Here is a 22,219-nt window from a genome sequence, read left to right as displayed (position 1 = left end):
CTTTCTTTCTTACGGGGTGATTTGCAGGAAGAAATCGACGATGGCCAAGGTACATGACCTTTCGACATTTTTTCAAGAATACACCTCTAATATCATCGAAGCAGTGTGTGCATGCATTATATCCCTTGTTTGACTGTCCTGAAAGATTACTTAGAGCAGGCCAATCATTGATTGTTACGAACAACAATGCTCGCAGATCAAAGTGTTCCTGTTTGTACTCATCCCACACACGTACACCTTCTTTATTCCACAAAATGAGAAGTTCATCAATAAGTGGTCTCAGGTACACATCGATGTCATTGCCAGGTTGCTTCAGGCCTTGGATGAGCACAGGCATCATAATGAACTTCCGCTTTATGCATAACCAAGGAGGAATGTTGTAGATACTTAGAGTAACAGGCCAAGTGCTATGACTACTGTTCTGCTCTCCAAAAGGATTGATACCATCTGTACTTAAAGCAAACCTTAAGTTTCTTGCGTCATTTGCAAACTTCGGGAATTCTCTATCGATTGCTCTCCACTGAGACCCATCAGCAGGGTGTCTCAATATATTGTCTACCTTACGGTCTTCTTTGTGCCATCGTAACAATTTTGCATGTTCTTTATTTCTGAACAGATGTTTCAAGCGTGGTATTATAGGAGCATACCACATAACCTTAGCAGGGATTTTCTTACGTGGACGTTCGCCCTCAACATCACCAGGGTCATCTCGCCTGATCTTATACCGCGACGCATGGCATACCGGGCATGCATCCAATTTCTCGTACTCTTTGCCACGGTATAGGATGCAGTCATTAGGACATGCATGTATCTTCTCTATTTCTAGCCCCATAGGACAGACAACTTGTTTTGCTTCGTAGGTAGTGACGGGTAATTCATTGTACTTCGGAAGCATCTTCTTTTGGATTTTTAGTAACTCTCCAAATTCCTTGTCAGATACACCATTCTTTGCCTTCCATTGCAGCAATTCTAGTGTGGTTCCCAACTTTTTCTGCCCTGCATCACAAGTTGGGTACAACAATTTCTTGTGATCTTCTAGCATCCGCTCGAACTTGATCTTCTCCTTTTCACTTTCACATTCTCTTTGTGCATCATGAATGACCTGACAAAGATCATCAGCCGGCTCATCTTCTGTGGCTACCTCTTCTTCAGCTTCTCCCATTGCAGTATCATTGAAGCACGCACCATCAGGAATAATATCATCGTCGTCCCATTGTTCTTCTTCACCTTCTTTCATTACAACACCGGTTTCTCCGTGCTTTGTCCAACAAATATAGTTTGGCATGAAACCCGACTTGAACAAGTGTGAATGAAGAGTCCTTGAGCAAGGATATTCCACCGTATTCTTACATATGGCACATGGGCAGCACATGAAACCGTCGCGTTTGTTTACCTCGGCCGCACGTAACAAAGAATGCATGCCGTCAATGAACTCTTGGGAGCGGCGATCAGCATTATACATCCAATGATGGCTCATCTGCATTACATGACATAAATATCATATTAAAACCTAGATCATAATTAATTATTTATACAACATGCGTGCCACCACAAAAGATACAAATTTATGAAAGCATCGCTACAATGTAGACAATCCCAACTACCACTAAAAGAACTAAAGCTAAAATACATTTCAGGAGCACAAGGATTTCGCGACCAATCTCAACTAAAACAGACAGATCCCCTGATTGTGCAACATCTTTGGGCTTCTTCGGCTGGATCACTGCCTCATTAGCCGCCGTATCTGCCTGTTGTGCAAGATATTTTTGCACGAGTTCAACATACTCTTCCTCCCAGTAGAAGCCTGAACATCGTCCACTGCCATCCCACTGAAATTAAAATAAAAAATTAGAACTTTAATCACAACCATCATGAAAATAGGTATAAACTAACCATAATCATTAAATACGATAAAATAACTCACATTGCGATCCGGACACTTGTAGAAGATACGATCCTTGTTGGGACCCTCCTTCTTCACTCGGTACTCCATCACAATCTTCGTCTCATCACGACACTTGCCGCATGGAATGAGAGGAAGGCCCGGCCTAAGTCGCTTTGGAAACCCATGAGAGGCCGAGGACCCGGAAGCAGTTGCCATCTACTCTCTATACTCATTTTTTTAATACACTATAAATTTCTCCTTTTATAAACAAATAAATTTAACAAACTATAAAATTATCTAGATCTCTAAACAATGATATTTTTAATGGTCATTGTGTTCTCATCTTTTACTGCGGCAGGTAAGTAATTCATATGATATTTTCGCAAATTAACAGAAGAATGGGAATGTACACACATAACAGACTACTACGACGATATCGGGACGTGTGAATAAATAACCATCCGTACTAGTTGACCTTGCTTACGTGATCATCTCGGTGAGCATTTCTCCACCGGACGGCACCGTACTTGACCACGGAAGAGCTCCAATTCTACGAGGAAGGGAACACGGTCTTCCACGACCGTTGCCGCTCTCCCTCGTAGAATCAAAGCTCCTCCTTGACGTCCGTTACTGCTCGGCAGAGAACATGCTCGCCGAAATAAACACGGTCCGCTAGTTCAACTAGTACGGATTTTCTATAATTTTCTAACTATTTTCTAAGTTTTTCATTTCATAAAAAGTTAAAATAAAAAGTACGGTGATTGACAGACTACTGCGACGATATCGGGACATGTGAATAAATAACCATCCGTACTAGTTGAACTTGCTTACGTAATCATCTCGGCGAGCATTTCTCCACCGGACAGCACCGTACTTGGTCAAGGAAGAGCTCCGATTCTACGAGGAAGAGAACACGGTCTCCCACGACCGTTGTCGCTCTCCCTCGTAGAATCAAAGCTCCTCCTTGATATCCGTTACCGCTCGACAGAGAACATGCTTGCCGAGCTGAACACGGTCCGCAAGTTCAACTAGTACGGATTTTCTATAATTTTCTAACTATTTTCTAAGTTTTTATTTATATATACTACGTTTAGGTACGGTGATTGACAGACTACTGCGACGATATCGGGACATGTGAATAAATAACCATCCGTACTAGTTGACCTTGCTTACGTGATCAGCTCGGCGAGCATTTCTCCACCGGACGGCACCGTACTTGGTCAAGGAAGAGCTCCGATTCTACGAGGAAGAGAACACGGTCTTCCACGACCGTTGTCGCTCTCCCTCGTAGAATCAAAGCTCCTCCTTGACGTCCGTTACCGCTCGGCAGAGAACATCCTCGCCGACCTGAATACGGTCCGCAAGTTCAACTAGTAAGGATTTGCTATAATTTTCTAACTATTTTCTAACTTTATATTTATATATACTTTAACCTTCTTTCATGTAAATATGCAAGCTTAAAGTGATTTTGAGCTCAAATTGCTTACAAATGAAAAAAACCACAATAAAGAACCATAAATATATATATATTGAACAAAATGGCATAAGAAAATGGTAAAAAATGAGAGTATGAGATTGGTAACCTTTACAACTGAAGAATCGACGGAGGAATCGAAGAAATCGATGGAGGAATCGAAGAATGGATGGAGGAACAATAGAGGGAGGGAGGAAGCAAGAACACTACTGCAGTGAGCTTCAAAATGTGCTGAGCTCGGGCTCGGGGAGGAAGGAGGAGACGACCGATTTATAAAGGGAGAACATTTAGTCCCGGTTGATGGATCCAACCGGGACTAAAGGTAACTTTTCAACCCTGGGCGCAGTCACGGCCCGGGAGTAGACCTTTACTCCCGATTGGAGCCACCAACCAGGAGTAAAAGTATACCTTTAGTCCCGGTTGGTGGCTCCAACCGGGACTAAAGGTCCCTGCCACCTCTGTCTGGCGCAGTAGCCGTTGGGCAGGGACCTTTAGTCCCGGTTGGATCCACCAACCGGGACTAAAGGTATCTCTAGTCCCGGGCGCAAAAAATCCCGGGACTAGAGCCCATTTTGGCCGAGGATCAAAGGTCTGTTCTCTACTAGTGTGAGGTACTTGTGCTCCTTCTACTCATCATCTATTGGTTGGATGTCTCCCCTTCTAACATCGATCTCTCCTTTCCTCTATGGTTTGGTGGCAAATGTGGTTTGGTGTGCATTGGAATCCGTCGGTTTACATCTATAAACTGTATGTTGGATGTTGCGTGACTGTATTTTGTTGGATGTAGACTTATGTTGCCCTTTGGATCAACTAAAAATGAAGTCAGAAATGCTTGTTGTGTTTGTTTATGTATTCCTTACCGGCCATTTTTCATGTTTAGGTTTTGATTATTTATTACAATTGTTGTCTAGACAAGCACCTCATTGTGAGTTGTACGAGCAATTCCAAGAGGCTCTATACCCTTCCTAATTGGTACGGATAGATATTTTGATGAAAAAAAAATATCCTCCAATAGTTTCTTCATTTGGTTATCCAAATATATGCATCTTCTATTCTGAATTTCTCGCTAGTCAAAGATAGAAAACGAGAATGACTCACTGTTGGAGAGTGGTTTATGCAAATGTCCAAATGATGATTTCGAGAGTGAGATTTAAAAAGATTCTTCGAGATGTTCCAAAGTACATATGCATTCAAATTTTTTCTTATATGACATGATATGCATGTTTCTGTTCTATTTGTTGAGGGTTGAATAAATGCACTAGTAATCGTAGTTTTTTTTTTTCTTGTACTAGTTTTAAGCTGAACTTTGGCAAGCGTATCTTTCAATCTTAATCATTACCTCTAAATTTTGCAGTGAGTGTTGTTCCTCAGAATGGTTGGAGGTTTTGGCTCTAGCTGTGGTTGAAGGGTGTGGCGGGGGGTATGGTTGGCTGTGGGTTGGTGGCCTCCGGCGGCTGGAGCGTCGCGGGAGGGGCCCACGGGGTGGGCGAGGTGGGGGGCAGGGGGAGACAAAAGCGTCTCCCATATCCGAGGCATGACGGGCAGGTAAACCTGCATGGAGCCATCGACACGCCGACGGGAGCCCGAACCACACATCTTGGAAAAACTTATACCTAAGATAATTTACCTCTTGATTTGTTTAGTAAACTCCCCGAAAGCATTCCTCTGCTTCTTTCAATCTTTCCTACTAGCAACATCATTAATCACAAATATGAAGACACTTGACCATCTTCACTCACAACGTGAAATTCAAAACTGCTAATATCTCATATCTCAGCAATTGCTGGCACTAAATATTTTCTATTTGGATTCTTGATTTTTTTGGGCTCTGAAATTTGGACATGTCCAGCAGCATACATGTTGAAGTAATCGAGTGTTGAAACATGCCACGCTAGAATTATTCTCTTCTCTACGGTCTCTCATCTAAACAAGTGAAAGTGAATGGACAACTAGTTTTGTTTATGAAAAAACTAAAAAACATATGTGCCATACTAGTGATGCATCAATATATATATGGCATAAAATGAAACTTAGACCAGTCTTCTTGTCTGTTGTCTCCTAGTTTCCCAACCTATCAAGATAACTTCACCAACTTTGATATAGATAAGAGAGCAGTACCATAGGCCATGGCAGCTTGTTGATTGTGTGCCGTAAGTCTGATCTGATTTCATCTGGTTGATTGACCATGCACGCTCAATTTCCAGCGATCTCTGAGACAAAGGGTGCAATTGGTGGCATGTTTCAACACTCGACCACTCAACCAGGCCCACTAGATGCAACCTTCACGTGATTGGCTTCCTGGTCTTTGGTTTCGACCAGGCTGCTCTTGTGCAAAAGCCGCCCCATGCAGGCAGTAGGCTTGCTTCATGCATGCAATGATGCGTGACCAGGTGCACAATGAGAAAAAAAACGAATAAAAACAAACACAATCTAAAGTTATCAACTACCGCTATAGTCGGCTACTCCCAAAAGACCGCTTCGGCCCGTCCGCCCCCTCCTCCAAGGGCGACTCCGCCGCCTTCGGCCCCCGTTCCCCTCGCCTCCGGCCTCTCTGCCGGAGGTGAGGAGGAGCGGGGTTCCGTCCTTTTTAGCAGTTGTTTTCTGAGGTTTTTTTTCCTTTTATTTTTCTTTTCTCCATAATAATTTGGGCTAGGTTTTGGCTGGCTGTTTCGATGTTTTCGATCCGGCTTTCTGTTTCATACCGGATCGTTAGTGGATGCATCGTCGTCTTCAGTGATGGTATGCTCTTACTGGAGAGATCGATGTATGTTGGCATAGTCGTTCTCGAGGAGGGATTGGATCTATTTTTCCTCTTCTACGGGATCGTCTTTCCGACCATCGGTGATGCTACTGGCGGTAGCGGATCTGCCCTTCCGGTTGCTGATGGTGATGCTCGCACCGTCGGATCTTATGTTCGGTTCTACCTTCAGAAGATATGGCCGATGTGCTCTTGGCGCCCTTTACTCCCATAGTGGTTGAGCTTACTGTGCCTCTTTTGTGGTCTCCATGTTCGTGGAGTCTTCTGTTGGTAGGGACTGTGGTTCTCGAGTTCAGATCTGGTGTACTTCCATGGTCACAATGGAGCTTCCTGAAGGGGTGTACACCGCTGGACGTGAGGAAGATGAAGTATAGGGATCTAGTGGTGTGCTTCAACGTAATTTTATTCTATGTTGAGGTCTCAGTTGTAAAAGGGGTTTTAATTTAATGAAATCCAGTCCATTTCTAAAAAAATAGAAAATTGTCTGTTGGACATCCAAAGTGATAGTCCTTTGCTGGCGAACACCCACTTTGGAGCATTTTGCCAGAAGACACTCTGGTTCGGTGAAATTAGGCCACAGGACACCGCGGACCGGTTTCAACCGGTTGAGGAGAGAGAACAGCGGTGAAATAACATTCTTGCCCCCACCGCTTTCTTCTTCCTCTCTCCCTTTCTCTTTTTTTCTGTTTCCAATTGCCTTGCGCCTTCTGGGTCTGCCTCCGGCCCCGCTCCCCCGCGCTCCGCCGCGCCGTCGGCGGCCTCGGTCTGCAGGTCGCCCGCGTCCGCAGCGGCAGGTCATGTCCGTCCGCGCGCACGCCCGTAGGTCGTCACCATACTCAGGCCAAGCCCCGCCATGGCCGTGAGCTTGGAGCTCGCCGGTGCCTGGCCTGTGAGCAGCAGCAGCGACGCAGCAATGGAGACGTGGCGCTGAAGGTAGGCCCGGGCTCGTCCTGGATGCGGAAGTAGTCGACCTCGTCTACGTGTCGTCAACGCTGTATGCCAGGTCCTAGAGTTCCTGCAGCAGCTCCGCCAGGGTCGGGTTCTGGATGTCCTCCCGGGCGCGGGCGTTGTTGAGCATGCCCTGTGTGTAAAGCAGCTCCATCCTGAGGACGCGGATGTTGGTGCCGAGCTCGGAGCTGGCCGCCCATGCCTCCAGCACCCCGCCGGTCGGCGGGGCCCAGCGCCTTGCCGACCACCCAGCGCGCCGCCTCGATGTCGACCTCCATCCTCTCGTCCACGGCCGAACACGATGAATCTTTGAGGTCGCTGGATGGTGCAGGAACACGAAACATTCGAGTCTAAGCGTCGGCGGTCATCGAGATCGACGGCCGTCGAGACCGCCGGCGGCAATCGAGATCGACGTTTGAGTCTAACCATTGACGGCCGTCGAGATCGCCATTCGAGTCTAAGCGTCAGCGGCCGTCGAGATCGCCGTTCGAGTCAAAGTCTCTAAGACGCAAGGATTTCTCTCGGTTTCAAATCGGGGTCTTCCCCACGTCTGGCCAAGCACGCTAACGCGGGTGCCATGCCGCTGGCATCTCCAGCGTCCTCCGGGCACTGAGCCTGGCTAGGCTTTTGTGTAGGTCCCTGCGTGACCCCTCCGGGCGCACGTCCGCGTAGCGGCGCTACGCCGAACGCAGGCCAAGCGGGGCCGTCCCGCTGCTGCAGAGTGATGTCAGCATGACATCATGCTTACGTCAAATACCTCCTTTTCTGTTGGAAAAAAAAATCAAAAATACACTAGAGATTAGAAAGCAATGCACGCAATAAGATCATCTCTGGATCAGCAGACGAGATTAACTGGCCCATATCCTCAACATGGCCACGGTGCAAAGCTAATCCCAGTTTTATAAACACTCGATCGGATTTAGTTGACTAACATGCTGGACATTTTCACGTCGCTGCTGCTTGCCTGCTAAGAGCGCTCCCCGCTGTAGCTCGCTGCCGAACGCCATTGCTGCCTGGGCCCGGCTGCTCGCGCGCGCCGCCGCCGCTGCTTGCCTCCTGTGCGCCACCGCTGCAGCTCGCTGCCGTGCGCCGTTGCTGTCTGGGCCGCCGTCTCCGCTACCTGCTACGCGCCGCCACTGCTCGGGCCTGGTTGCTCACGCCGTCGCCGCTGTCCGTGTCCGCTTGACTGCCTGCTTGTCCTACGCGGCTATGATGCGGCCGAGCACCAGCACGCGTGCCCGCACGCCCCCTGCCACGGACACCGCGTCGGTCCTATCGCCGGTAGCAGCAGCGAGGGCGGCTGCTCGCATGTGGCGCTCGTGGTCGCGGCAGAGGCTCGCTAGCTCGCCCGCATGGCCACGGCTGCGGCTGCTCGCCAGCTCGTCCGTGCGCCTGCGTGGCCAGGGCTGGTCGACGACGGTGGCTGCTGCTCAGCAATGAAAGAAGAGAAGAGTAGAAAAGGAGGAAGAAGAAGATGGTAGGTGGGGCCCGCGCGTCAGTGAGTGGGAGGGGCGGATCCAACCATGGCTCAGGGCACCGGATGTCCGGAACGAAATTTTCTCTCTCCTCAACCGGCTACAACCGGTCCGCAGGGTTCTGTGGTCTAAATTTATCGAACCAGAGTGTCTTCTGACAAAATACTCTAAAGTGGATGTTTGACAGCAAAGCACCATAACTTTGGATATTCAACAGACAATTGTCCAAAAAAAAGAGAGAAAAAAAACGAATTGGCAGATGTCTAGACGTGGGCAACCAAACAAGCTCTGCATCTGGTCTGACTGTCTAGATGTGGGCAACCAAACAAAAGGTTGTTGCATGTGCTAGGCTCGGCAAGTGCGGGATTCACTACGTAGAAAAAGATTTCTAGGGGCGGTTGGTAAGTCTTTGTAGGGGCGGTTTTGCTAGGCGCCCCTATGAAAGGGTGGCTACGAATCGCTGATTTGTAGGGGCGGTTCCCAGACCACCCTTACAAATCGATTTGTAAGGTAGATTTGTAAGGGCGGTTGGTACTGTAGTCGCCTCTACAAATCGATTTATAGGAGCGGTCTGGGAACACCAGCCGCCCCTACAAATCGATTTATAGGGGCGGCTACAGTACCAACCGCCCCTACAAATAATTTTTCCACAAAAAAAATTAAATTTACAATTCAAATTCGACCAGAACATTAAACGACGTAAGAATTTAAACATTGGTACAAGAGGAGAGGGGTGAGGTCAACAGGCAACAACTTGCATGCTTTCGGTTTATAGGCAGGAGGAAGAGGAATGGTAGGTAAGTTGAAGAATTCTAATGATATACTTGTCACCCAAAGAATCTCAGCTCAAGTCTTCACAGTTGCGGGTTCCCAGACAATTGTTGTACTCAACTGTCATCATTGTAGAAGTAATAGTCCTAGCACAAAAAAGATGATCAGTTAGTGGTTTATACTTTATATAGGAGCATCAACAGTATGAAAAACTTCAAAATCTACCCTGAATGCATCAAAGTAATATCTAGAGAAGGATGCAGTGAATTGTGTTGAACTGCTGATTAACAAGGATGGCATTTAGCATACTGGGTGCATGGACAAGATCAGATGAACTGTCTAGACTAATGTGTTACATCTGGGATAAGATTCATCATAGTTTTGGAAACTTCTATTTAACAGAGTAAGAGGTAACTGTTTAGACATACACTATATATAAGTGCATAGCAAAAGCCTAGAGAAGCCAAAACATCTTAATTTGGAATGGAGTACCATAAAGTTTTGGAAACTTCTATTCAACAGAATAAGAGGTAATTATTTCCATTATAACCTTCTGATCCAGAAGAAAGTATCCTTGAATAAATGAAGAATCCGTTGAGGAGCACATTGACTGTTGAAGTGCGAGTTTTACTCTAGCAGTTTCAGCATTTACCTGCAAGGGGAGGAACAAAAAAAATTTTTAGAAGAACACAAGTAATAGATGATAACAAATATATACCAACAATTATGGCATACGCTGAGTATGTGACTCCGAACTGACTGGCCAACATAGAACGCATCAGAAAGCCTTTCTATCCGCCTATCAACTGCCTTTGTGAAACAAGAAAAATTAGACATTCTTTTCAAATAAAAAAAACAAAAAGAATGACAGAGCTGAAAATTTCTTACTTTGTCCTTGGGAGAGAAACCAGTCAAATGTCCGAGAAAACGGACGAAACAACCAGCTTCGATAATGTTGCAGATGTAACCCTAAGATAAAATAAATGTCAGCTGAGTTGCTCATCTTAGGCTAAGCAAAAAAAAAACTAGAGAAAGATTACATGAACTACAACTCCAGGATGCATCTGCGATATCTGAAGGATGTCATTTGCGCAATTGATAAGTGAGTGCTTTGCCGAAAGAACTAAATTTTGACCTTCAATATCTGCAGACGGGTATTAGAAAATCAGATGGAAAAATTAGCAATGTGATCAAATATCCATCTGACAACAAAAGGTGCATCATCATTAGCAGTGCACACAACTGATTGTATCGTGAGGTCATGTACAGACCATGATAAGCTACAAGTGTGCGGAAACGATCTGGCGGCGCGCAAAATCGCTAGGGGCGGCAGCCTCCGCGGTCCCTCAATCGGCAGGGAGTTTCCACGGGTTGCTTAGGTTCAATGGTAGTTAGTTCATCAGGGGCCTTCCATTGGTTGTGCATCTCTGGTCCATCAGTCAAGATGAAAAACATAGAAACTAAGAGAGGAGATACAGATGGAACTTTGACTTTCTTACTATAGTAATGAATACATACTGTTGGCATTTGGATTGTATCAATCTTACTATTGAGAGATCTGACAGCTCTAACAATCTCCTGCACAAAGAGGCAATGATCAGCCAGTGCCTAAACAGTGGCTCTGCATTAAAGAAATGTCAAATTTACTTCTTTATATTGTTCATAAATAGAAAGAATCAGTGCAAACTTACTGGCTCAGACGCTCAGTTTGCAGGATACAACAAGAATTTCCTGAATGAAAAAAAGCCAAAGATTGAACTTCTAAACATGAAAGTTCAGGTATACACTCACACGCTCAACACAGTTGTGCTATTTTATTTCAGCAGAGACAGAGCACACTTTTAAAGGGATTCAAGTTCAGAAGCTCATGCTGAAACTTGAACAAGAATGTAATAATGAACTAAAATGAGAATCTATTAATACAACTCATCACGGTGAACAGGAATGGCCACAGACGACCTAAGCCTTCTAAGCAATTCTCACAAAAAGGTTGGACATCGAGTATCGACAGGAATGTCCAAGCTGTTTTCTTCAGGTTCTTTGGTTACTTCCCTTACATCAGATACTTCAGAAGAATGGGGATTATCCCACTCAGTGTCCCCCACTGTAGGGATATTGACTCCCTCGTCATCCAACTCAACAATGTTCTCTGTAACCGGTATTGGATCTGTATCACTTACGCAAGCTTTATCAACATTATCATCTTCCATGTGCTTTGAAGCAGTAGAGCAGAGCTCCGAGCTCTCTTCGCAAACCTGTATTGTGCTAGTCTCTTGCCTGCTGAAAAAACATATAATCTACCATTAAGCTGGCTCTAAAAGAATCTAGTTTTCAAAAACTTCCAACTGGATGAAAACAAAAGAAAATCAAATAATTATGGACGCCAAACCTTTGTATTTGAGATTGTAGAGCATCCACAAGGGCTAGGAGATCCTCCTTTTCTTTGATGGCAGACTCAAGTCGGCTCATGGCTTCTTTTATCCGGATGTCAGCATCGGATGCTGAGACCCTAGCTCTAACATAATTATAGTGCAAAAACTCATAAGCAAAGAGAAACTTCTGCAGTACCAAATTCAGGTACCAATAGGACTTACAATCTAGTGCGCCTTCCTTCATGGCTCTGTTTAACTGCATAACGTCGATTTGCACTGAGGAAGGCAAGGGGCTGCGCCGCCCTCAGGCCGGCGGAGGGCCAGGGGCGGAGGAGCCCTCACCAGGCGGCGGAGGGCCAGGGGTTGCGCCGCCCTCAGCAGGCCGGAGGAGGACAAGGGGCGCCGGCGTCCTCAGCAGGCCGACAGCGGAGGTCTCTGGCGGCGGAGGGCAAGGGCCGGAGGAGGACAAGGGGCAGCGGCGTCCTCAGCAGGCCGGCAGCGGGGTCTCCGGTGGCGGAGGGCAAGGGGCGGCGTGGGGCGACGGAGGATGCGAATCGCCAGGGCCGGATCTGGCGGCGCGCAAAATCGCCAGGGGCGGCATCCTCTGCGGTCCCTGAATCGGCATGGAGTTTTTCGAAAAAAATCTGGGAGGTGGGGGGGCTTAAGCGCAAAATCGCCCCACTTCTCGCCCCATCCATTAGATTGGCATCCTACGTCTCTGATCATTAGTTTCCAAGTTTCCACGGGTTTCCTGGTTTGCACATGATACGTTGCCTCAGAAGAATGGGGATTATCCCACTCAGTGTCCCCCACTATAGGGATATTGACTCCCTCGTCATCCAACTCAACAATGTTCTCTGTAACCGGTATTGGATCTGTATCACTTACGCAAGCTTTATCAACATTATCATCTTCCATGTGCTTTGAAGCAGTAGAGCAGAGCTCCGAGCTCTCTTCGCAAACCTGTATTGTGCTAGTCTCTTGCCTGCTGAAAAAACATATAATCTACCATTAAGCTGGCTCTAAAAGAATCTAGTTTTCAAAAACTTCCAACTGGATGAAAACAAAAGAAAATCAAATAATTATGGACGCCAAACCTTTGTATTTGAGATTGTAGAGCATCCACAAGGGCTAGGAGATCCTCCTTTTCTTTGATGGCAGACTCAAGTCGGCTCATGGCTTCTTTTATCCGGATGTCAGCATCTGATGCTGAGACCCTAGCTCTAACATAATTATAGTGCAAAAACTCATAAGCAAAGAGAAACTTCTGCAGTACCAAATTCAGGTACCAATAGGACTTACAATCTAGTGCGCCTTCCTTCATGGCTCTGTTTAACTGCATAACGTCGATTTGCACTGAGGAAGGCAAGGGGCTGCGCCGCCCTCAGGCCGGTGGAGGGCCAGGGGCGGAGGAGCCCTCACCAGGCGGTGGAGGGCCAGGGGCTGCGCCACCCTCAGCAGGCCGGAGGAGGACAAGGGGCGCCGGCGTCCTCAGCAGGCCGGCAGCGGAGGTCTCTGGCGGTGGAGGGCAAGGGCCGGAGGAGGACAAGGGGCAGCGGCGTCCTCAGCAGGCCGGCAGCGGGGTCTCCGGTGGCGGAGGGCAAGGGGTGGCGTGGGGCGACGGAGGATGCGAATCGCCAGGGCCGGATCTGGCGGCGCGCAAAATCGCCAAGGGCGGCATCCTCTGCGGTCCCTGAATCGGCACGGAGTTTTTCGAAAAAAATCTGGAAGGTAGGGGGGCTTAAGCGCAAAATCGCCACACTTCTCGCCCCATCCATTAGATTGGCATTCTACGTCTCTGATCGTTAGTTTCCAAGTTTCCACGGGTTTCCTGGTTTGCACATGATACGTTGCCTACTAATTTGATACTATTTATCTAGTATCATCGATAAATATTTATATTTTTATATATATTTGCCCTTCCGTTATGCCACGTGGGACATGCTCATGAGTCGTGACGGACTCGGCATCTCAGCCTTTGCCAAACTTGAGTGCATGACTAAAATCTGACCGTTGAGTGACGATTGGACGGCGAGCATTCTCTGCCCTCGAAGGCTTATCCGGTTATTATCCCTCCCACTCGCAGGCGCAGCAGCAACAGCACCCAGGGCCAAGAAGGCCACACCCACCCATGGCGCTCGTCCTCTCCCCGACCGTCTCCTTCCTCGTGTCCCCCTCTGCTCCACGTTCCCGAGCTCTATCCTCTGCCGCCAATGTCTCCTACCCCGGTAAGCTCCGCTGACGCGCATCCTCGATCCCCGTCGTCTTCTTCGAGTCCAACTCCCCTCTGTATGCTGTCCTGGCTGGTTGGGGTCGGTTCTTGGGATGGATGTCATGCCCTACCAGCTGCAATCCCCGCAGCGAACTGCGGCTGCGAGGTTTATGGTCGGTTTAATGGTGCTCTAGTAGAGCCCCAGGCGTTTCTGAGCCGCTGTGATGCTGCTGGCTCGGTCGGGTATTTCTTCGAACATTAATCGTGCAGAATTTCTTCGTCAGTTAGCTACGCTCCCAATAGGCTAGAGCTATATCAATTGTATCAGGAACGCTAGAACGCTAGAACGCTAGATTTTGATCCTTCCCTGCTTTATCTAATGCCAATTACTGTAAGAGTTAATAAGCAACAAAGTGCTAAGTCGAACTTCGCTTGCTATTTGCTATAGTCGAGTATATGCCCACACTATTTTACTGTTAATCTGGTGATACCGAAGCACACTGAACTTCCTGCTAAGTAGTATTGTTGGTTAATAACGCTGGGGAAACCTTATTTTCTTTATTGTATTGCAACCTTCGTGTCATGAACCCATGACTTCATCAGGCCCATGTGAGTTCAGAATTGAAATATGTGAATTGGTGTGCTCTAGATCCTATTAAGTGGTTTCCCTTTTTTGTTATTACTGTTGTTGCAGCCTCAAGGCTGTCCCTGCAGAGCCCTCTGAATGTGACTGCTACTTGTGCTTCTTTCACCGAGAAGAGGCCACTTCTTGTCCATGCCATGGCAGAGGGTTCCGAGGCTGGTGCGGAGCAGCCAGAAGAGCCGAAACCGGCGACCAAGATCGAGGACATGCCGCTCGAGTCGAAGCAGAAGATGATCATGGAGCAGAGGGCACGGATGAAGCTTGCCAAGAAACTGAGGCAGCGGCGCAAGCGGCTTCTCCGCAAGAGGAAGCTTAGGAAGAAGGGTAGGTGGCCTCCGTCCAAGATGAAGAAGCTCAAGAATGTATGAACAGCGTCATTGTTGACTGCCACTCTACCTTGGCTCTTTGTGTTGTGGTTGCCCAGTTTACCAATTTTGCTGTTCAGAATCTGAGACACAATACCTACGAAATGTAATTCTGTTTTCACGTAATTGAATCTTCTTATTACAGTCTAGCCTACTCATTGTGTCTGAATTTTCTCCCTGGATCCGTATATGATGATTGATGTGCTTTAGCTGTGGTTCAGGACTGGCACTATATATTAGTCTATGCTGCATAACTAACTATATGTTCTTTCATGAGCAAGTCTGGGGTATCTTTTGTATCTGAACCTGTCTTACATCATGATAAATACCATTGGAAGGCCAACTAGATGATCCTCGAAGGCTTGAATATTGCCGGCCATCAGATTTGCAGTTGGTTCTTACTCCACGGCCTCATCATTTTAGGATAAGAAGCAACTGCTCATCAGCAACTTTTCCCAGCTTCCTGCATATGTCATACAGTTTGTGTTCTTTCCCACTCGCTTCGCTGAAAAAATAAGCCAAAACACTGTTCCGGCTGATTTGTTGTGAGAGAAAAACATTATTCCGGCTGAAAAAACAAGCTGAAAAATACGGATTATAAGACAAGCGAACAGGGCTGAAAAACATTGTTGTGCTTCCAAATCTTCAACTAATACGATACCCGAAGGAGTACAAAGGTGCATATATCAGCCTTGAAAAACAGCTGATGTTGCTCCAAATGAGGCATTCTTATGAAATTGCCTGTTCTGGGTCCTACGTAGTGCAGATGTTAACCGTAATGTCCTTGTAATTTCAGAATTTGTTTAATTCTAGTCAGATACACAATGAAATACCATAGTGTGCATTACCTGTACTGACCTTCTGAAAGATTATATAAGAAATGCCGTAGTAATAGTAACCAAAAAAAGGGGAAAAAAAGGGGAAAGAAAGCTGCAGTGCCGACCATTTTCCAACAGTCTAAGCCTCGCAAAGGTTGGGGCTCCACTGCTGTGCAAAGTTGATCAAAGGCATCTTTGTTTGCTTACTCAGTTGGCTACAGTACATGTTCATGGTATGTGACAATGCCCCCACGCTTCTCTTTATGGTGCTTGATACTCTAGAAAAGAACAATCATCATATGCTCCAAATGATTCAATAGTTTGCATATTTCCCCCTTTTTTGCAAGGATTTTCTCTCTCCATAATCTTGAAATGTAAATGGAAGTTACAAATAGTCTATTTGAAACTGATGTCGTCTCAATTAGAGCATCACCGATTCACCGGTCTGTAATCTATTAGCTCCCCCTGGCATAACTAGAGACGAAGGAAAGTTTACCTGGTTGGCTCAAACTTAGAAGACAACAGGCTGTTGGTCTTATTTTTTGGATGAAGGAGAATCAGATACTTCGTCTGCTTGGCTACTCAGGGCAGCAAAGTGAAAAGATGAACAGCAACAGATTGCGCCACCGGTCGACTCAGGCTCTCTTCCCCTAGGTGCCCGGATCATCGCGACTGAAGACACTGTGATTGGGACGCTGGGTTCTTGTGGGAAAAAACAGAAAAGACATCAAGGACAAGGAGGCATTGTGGAACCGCTTTCTTCCCCCCTTTTTTCCCCTCATGTGCCGGTTACTGATTAGTGTAGCTCACATCTCCGGTGCGGTTCTGCTTTGCCGCTTTACCCGCATCATTTCATCATCACCAGTATCATCTGATTATCTGATATCCGCCTCCGATCCAGCCTGGTGAGGACAGGAACAATCATCGCCATCGATCCCGATATACTGATAGATAATTTCAAATGACTCTGATTGTTGCAGGCTTAGCAGCGCCAGCGGTGCAAGTTAATCAGTTCTCTTTGCTGTCGTGGAAGATGAAAGTCTGTTCAGCTACTACCAGAAAGTGAGGCTCAGTGGCTCATAAAGGCAAGGCTATCCGATACATTACCTGAAAATGACTCGCCTGGCGCTTGGCTAACAGACACCGACACTATCAAGTGTAGCTGCAAGTTTTTTTTAAAGAAAAAATCTTGTTTTTTTGACAAAACACATGTGGTTAAAGGCTGGAATGCTCGACACTTCGACACGGCATAGGTCTTATGATCGATCCATCACTTTCCTTGCAATATTTCTATCATGAATCTATCCTAATCCTGCCCATCATCTGCAACAAACTTGTAGACATTTATTAATGCATTCTCCGCGAGGCAATACAGTTGCTGATTCCAAATGTTAACTTCTGATTGAACACACAGCAAACTTTTAAAGAATTGAACGAAAAAATATTTTGTTTTTTTGCTAGTAAAGCAAAATCACTGAAACCTAACTAAGTGCAGGAGGAAAGTGAAAGCAGCTTAATTTCCACCCCCAACAGTGAAGAAGCGTCAGAGCGCACTGCACACTCCACTCCGCATATTCCCTCCCTCGGGGCCAAGCAATCTCTCCAGCAGAACAATCTCCGCGACACTGATTTGGACCCGGTTTCAGAGGGACACGCGGCCGATCATGCCGCGACAACGACGACGACCAACGAATCCCCCACGGGAGAAGCTTCCATCCACCATGATCCCATCGAAAGCGATGCGAGGCCTGTCAGCTCCAAAGAAAGGAGACCAGTCAGAGCCCAGGTGAATCCGATTCTGTCAAAAGCGAGGCTCAACTCCAGCTACAAATTGTGCCCCATGCTGCCGGTACCAGTCCCTACCACCAGTGTCCCCTGGAACACCGGTTTGACTCCCGAGCTGATCGTGTGGGCGCGCGGGCGACTCGTCAATGGTGAACACCGGGCGCTTCGTCATCCTCGTCCTCGCCTACCGGCTCCTGGTACCCCTCCTCTCAGCCTCAGCTGAACCGGACCACAACACCAAAGAGGTAGCCCCACTGCACTGGATTGGCCGCTCAGCTGCAACAACTCAAGTGGCAGGCAGCCACTAGCTTAGGATTCTGGGTGGCGATTGTTCTGTTCCATGGGGCTTACTGAATTGTGCCTGTTGATCGATGGTGTTGGCGATCCAGTCGTATGTCGTCTACATGGGGAGCCCGTCGGGAGGCGGAAACGGAGGCGACGTCAGCGATCCGGAGGCGGTGCAGGCGGCTCACCTGCAGATGCTGTCGTCCATCGTCCCGAGCGACGAGCAGGGGAGGGTCGCGCTGACGCAGAGCTACCACCACGCGTTCGAGGGCTTCGCCGTCGCGCTCACCGACAAGGAGGCCGCCGCGCTCTCCGGTGAGGCCATGGGCTCCCGATCGGCCAATTGCATTGCTTGTCGAATTGTTCCTTTCCTGGCCAATGAATGATCCTGTTGGTTGTTGCGTTCTTTGCAGGGCACGAGAGGGTGGTGTCCGTGTTCAAGGACCGAGCCCTGCAGCTGCACACGACGCGGTCGTGGGACTTCCTGGAGGTGCAGTCCGGGCTCCAGTCCGGCCGCCTCGGCCGACGGGCGTCCGGCGACGTCATCATCGGCATCGTCGACACGGGTGTCTGGCCGGAGTCTCCGAGCTTCAACGACGCCGGGATGCGCGACGTGCCGGCGCGGTGGCGCGGCGTGTGCATGGAAGGACCCGACTTCAAGAAGAGCAACTGCAACAAGTACCAATGCTGACCTGGCATTATGTATCTGTTCAAGAAATTTCTGTATAAGTGACACATATAATAATATATAAATGCGTGTCTGCCATGTGCCGCTGTCGCAGGAAGCTGATCGGCGCCCGGTACTACGGCGTTCAGCCCGAGTCGTCGGCACCGAACGCCTCCAGCAGCGCCGTGGCGACGCCGGCCGCGACCGGCTCGCCGCGGGACACCGTGGGCCACGGCACGCACACCGCGTCCACGGCGGCCGGCGCGGTCGTGTCGGACGCCGACTACTACGGGCTCGCCCGGGGCGCGGCCAAAGGCGGGGCGCCGTCGAGCCGGGTGGCCGTGTACCGCGCGTGCTCGCTGGGCGGGTGCTCCACGTCGGCGGTGCTCAAGGCCATCGACGACGCGGTGGGCGACGGCGTGGACGTCATCTCCATCTCCATCGGCATGAGCTCCGTGTTCCAGTCCGACTTCCTCACCGACCCCATCGCGCTGGGCGCGCTCCACGCGCACCAGCGCGGCGTGCTCGTCGTCTGCTCCGGCGGCAACGACGGGCCCAACCCCTACACCGTCGTCAACTCCGCGCCGTGGATCCTCACCGTCGCCGCCTCCTCCATCGACCGCTCCTTCCAGTCCAGCATCGCTCTCGGCAACGGCGACGTCGTCAAGGTACACACACTGACTGAATGCACGCTGTTCCTTCCACCACCGCCGACGTGGCCGCCGCCATCGCCGTGCTTACAGCAGCTCTTGGTCGTTTGGTGCGTGTCAGGGAGTGGCGATAAACTTCTCCAACCACAGCCTCAGCGGCGAGCAGTACCCTCTGGTGTTCGGGGCCCAGGTGGCCGCCCACTACGCGCCGGTCGCCGAGGCGAGGTACAATACCACAGCTGAACGCCGGCGCAACGCACCACATTTTCTCAGGGTGCAGAACTGATTAATGTTGGAGACCGTTGCAGCAACTGCTACCCTGGATCATTGGACGCGCAGAAGGTGGCCGGCAAGATCGTGGTGTGCGTGAGCACGGACCCGATGGTGTCGCGGCGGGTCAAGAAGCTGGTCGCCGAGGGGTCCGGCGCCAGGGGGCTGGTGCTCATCGATGACGCCGAGAAGGACGTGCCCTTCGTCGCCGGCGGCTTCGCGCTATCCCAAGTTAGCACCGACGCCGGCGCGCAGATCCTCGAGTACATCAACTCCACAAAGTGAGCCAGACAGCCCAGCCGTGAGGAGAGGGAGACCTTCCTTTTTTACACCGGCACCGCGGGAGGAGTCTGACTGACACTAACCGTTGATCTCGTGCTGGTTCAGGAATCCGACGGCCGTAATCCTCCCGACCGAGGACGTCGGGGACTTCAAGCCGGCGCCGGTGGTGGCGTCCTTCTCGGCGCGTGGCCCTGGCCTCACCGAGTCCATCCTCAAGGTAGTTTCCTTTCTCTGCAGAACTGTGATGAAATGACATGTCGCGTTTTGGAGTTCACCTGACTCTGACATGACATGTTGTTGGCGGACGATTGTAATCTTGTGTATGGCAGCCTGATCTGATGGCGCCCGGCGTCAGCATCCTGGCCGCCACGATCCCGTCCACGAATAGCGAGGACGTGCCGCCGGGGAAGAAGCCCTCGGCCTACGCCATCAAGTCCGGCACCTCGATGGCCTGCCCGCACGTCGCCGGCGCCGCCGCCTTCGTCAAGTCGGCGCACCCAGGCTGGACGCCGTCCATAATCAGATCAGCTCTCATGACCACAGGTACAGAGTGGAGCGAGCACAGCATTCTCATTCACATTTCGTGGAACCATTATTAAACAAAGAACTTATCTTGGCCGTGGGAAACGCAGCGACGACGACGAACAACCTCGGGAAGCCACTGGCGAGCAGCACGGGCGCGGCGGCGACGGGGCACGACATGGGCGCCGGGGAGATGAGCCCTCTGCGCGCGCTCAGCCCCGGTCTGGTGTTCGACACCACGACGCAGGACTACCTCAACTTCCTCTGCTACTACGGCTACAAGGAGCAGCACGTGCGGAAGATCTCCGGCGCCGCGCGCTTCTCCTGCCCCGCGGGCGCGCCCTCGCCGGACCTCATCGCGTCGGCCGTCAACTACCCGTCCATCTCCGTGCCACGGCTGCAGAGGGGGAAGCCCGCCACCGTGGCGCGCACCGCCATGAACGTGGGGCCGTCGAACGCGACGTACGCGGCCACCGTAGACGCGCCCGCGGGCCTGGCGGTGCGGGTCTCGCCCGACCGGCTTGTGTTCTCGAGGAGGTGGACGACGGCGAGGTACGAGGTGAGCTTCGACGTGGCCGCCGCCGGCGCAGGCGTGAGCAAGGGGTACGTGCACGGCGCCGTCACCTGGTCCGACGGCGCCCACTCGGTGCGGACGCCGTTCGCGGTCAATGTCCTCTGATCAGATTGAGCCGTCGGCGTTTTGCTTCTTTGATTGATGATCGTGTTCTTGGTTCACATGAGTGTTTGGTTTTGTTGTTGCACACTTGCACGAGTGGTACATGAGGGAGCAATGCGCCCCCACAAGCACCCCTTAATTTGACACAAGGGGAATAATTTGAAAAAAATTAGTTTTGTTGTAGCACCCTGCTTCGTGTAGGGTCATCTCACAGTTAGGATTATTAACTATGGGTGTACTCTTATACGTTTTCTATAAAAGCTGAGTTTACCTCCTAAAAAAAGATTGTGGTGGTCTAGGCTAGGAGACTAGCCATGTTTGTTTGAAACATTTTCTTCTTAATACAAAGATGCACAAACGCTCTTACGTACCGGGGGGACCTCTAAAAAAGATTTACTATCAGTGATCGGTGAAGTCATATTACGCAAATGTTGTAATCTAATTCAACATTTGAGTTAGCACCTTGGCTCCAAAGTGTTGTTGGACCGCTGGGAAGACCTCATAGTGTCTAGGGTGTTCAGTAGGAAATGCTCTTCTTTTGTTGTGGCTTGTTGGACCATCCGGCAAGGACTTAGGCTTTTATGTACTCGGTTTTGTGTGGTTCACGCGGACCGCCCGTTTGATCATTAGGACTATCTATGTGGACAAATCCAGGGTGACCAGTGGTGACTCAACTTGGTATGGTTCTGGCGGACCATCCGGTAGAAAGATCGGACTATACGCCTTAGGAAAACCACGATAACTAGGTATCAAGTGCTCGGTTCTACTTTGGCGGACCATTCAGGTGAACGGGAAACCATCCACGTAAACACTATGAAGGCACCAGGGTCTAGACTCAAGTTTGTCAAGAGCGGATTGAGCCGTTTCTTTGTGTGTGACTTTGTTCCTCAAGGTTTCTAGGGGTCTCTAGGACACATCCATGGAGGTGCATTGGTTGACTTGTGTAAAGGTGAAGCTCTAGGTTAAATTTATCTTAAGATTTATAGTGTTAGGACACCATGTGAAGCCTAATTTTGCATGATATATATATACACATATAAACTTATTTGATGCAATACATATTTTTACTATATTGTTTATGTCGGTGTTTCGAGTTACCACCGACGAGTAAATTTCTAGTATTGCGCGTCTGGCTCGGATGGTGTGCTTAGAGGACACGAGGTTTATACTGGTTCGGACAGAAAGTCTCTACGTCCAGTTCATCGCTGTTGCTCGTGTTACTAGCACTGAAAGTTTATAGTAGGGGTTACAAACGGGCGAGAGAGGAAAATGACCCCAAGTCTCTGGTGGAAGGAGTGAACGGGTGCTAAGAGCTCGATTGCTGCTCAGCCATGTGTTCGTGTCGTGCTCTTGTGCAGATC

General features: G+C 49.2%; 4 protein-coding genes across 6 annotated transcripts; 3 read left to right on the top strand and 1 right to left on the bottom strand.

Annotated features, from left to right (window-relative positions):
- Positions 1–9,327: 9,327 nt before the first annotated feature.
- LOC136458098 (rRNA biogenesis protein RRP5-like) lies at positions 9,328–10,573 on the bottom strand. Of its 2 annotated transcripts, XR_010759884.1 has the most exons (5): positions 10,352–10,571; positions 10,200–10,280; positions 10,047–10,121; positions 9,862–9,963; positions 9,328–9,457 (listed from the first exon to the last, which is right to left on the bottom strand). XR_010759884.1 is itself a non-coding variant. In XM_066458095.1 (4 exons), the coding sequence occupies exons 1-4, from the start codon at positions 10,373–10,375 to the stop codon at positions 9,823–9,825; spliced, it is 321 nt and encodes a 106-aa protein (XP_066314192.1). In that variant the 5' UTR covers positions 10,376–10,573; the 3' UTR covers positions 9,750–9,822. The 2 variants fall into 2 exon arrangements, 1 of the variants encoding a protein (XP_066314192.1); XM_066458095.1 differs by lacking the exon at positions 9,328–9,457 and having other exon boundaries at positions 9,750–9,963; positions 10,352–10,573.
- A 1,352-nt stretch (positions 10,574–11,925) lies between these two features.
- On the top strand, positions 11,926–12,300 carry LOC136460503 (heavy metal-associated isoprenylated plant protein 33-like). Its single transcript, XM_066460169.1, has one exon. The coding sequence runs from the start codon at positions 11,926–11,928 to the stop codon at positions 12,298–12,300; it is 375 nt and encodes a 124-aa protein (XP_066316266.1).
- A 1,454-nt stretch (positions 12,301–13,754) lies between these two features.
- Positions 13,755–15,052, top strand: LOC136455945 (large ribosomal subunit protein cL37-like). Its single transcript, XM_066455675.1, has 2 exons — positions 13,755–13,911; positions 14,590–15,052. The coding sequence occupies exons 1-2, from the start codon at positions 13,815–13,817 to the stop codon at positions 14,904–14,906; spliced, it is 414 nt and encodes a 137-aa protein (XP_066311772.1). The 5' UTR covers positions 13,755–13,814; the 3' UTR covers positions 14,907–15,052.
- Positions 15,053–17,597: 2,545 nt separating this feature from the next.
- LOC136455944 (CO(2)-response secreted protease-like) lies at positions 17,598–21,808 on the top strand. 2 transcript variants are annotated; one of them, XM_066455674.1, is made up of 9 exons: positions 17,598–17,703; positions 17,896–18,106; positions 18,205–18,469; positions 18,574–19,126; positions 19,230–19,333; positions 19,417–19,659; positions 19,766–19,877; positions 19,990–20,203; positions 20,293–21,808. In XM_066455674.1, exons 1-9 carry the CDS (start codon positions 17,653–17,655, stop codon positions 20,859–20,861), a joined length of 2,322 nt encoding a protein of 773 aa, XP_066311771.1. In that variant the 5' UTR covers positions 17,598–17,652; the 3' UTR covers positions 20,862–21,808. The 2 variants fall into 2 exon arrangements, with proteins under 2 accessions (XP_066311771.1, XP_066311770.1); XM_066455673.1 differs by having other exon boundaries at positions 17,602–17,751.
- Positions 21,809–22,219: the final 411 nt, after the last annotated feature.

The sequence above is a fragment of the Miscanthus floridulus genome, chromosome 6, assembly GCF_019320115.1.
Source record: "Miscanthus floridulus cultivar M001 chromosome 6, ASM1932011v1, whole genome shotgun sequence".
In the NCBI taxonomy this organism is placed as follows: Eukaryota; Viridiplantae; Streptophyta; class Magnoliopsida; order Poales; family Poaceae; genus Miscanthus; species Miscanthus floridulus.
This window is presented reverse-complemented; position numbering and strand designations above follow the sequence as displayed.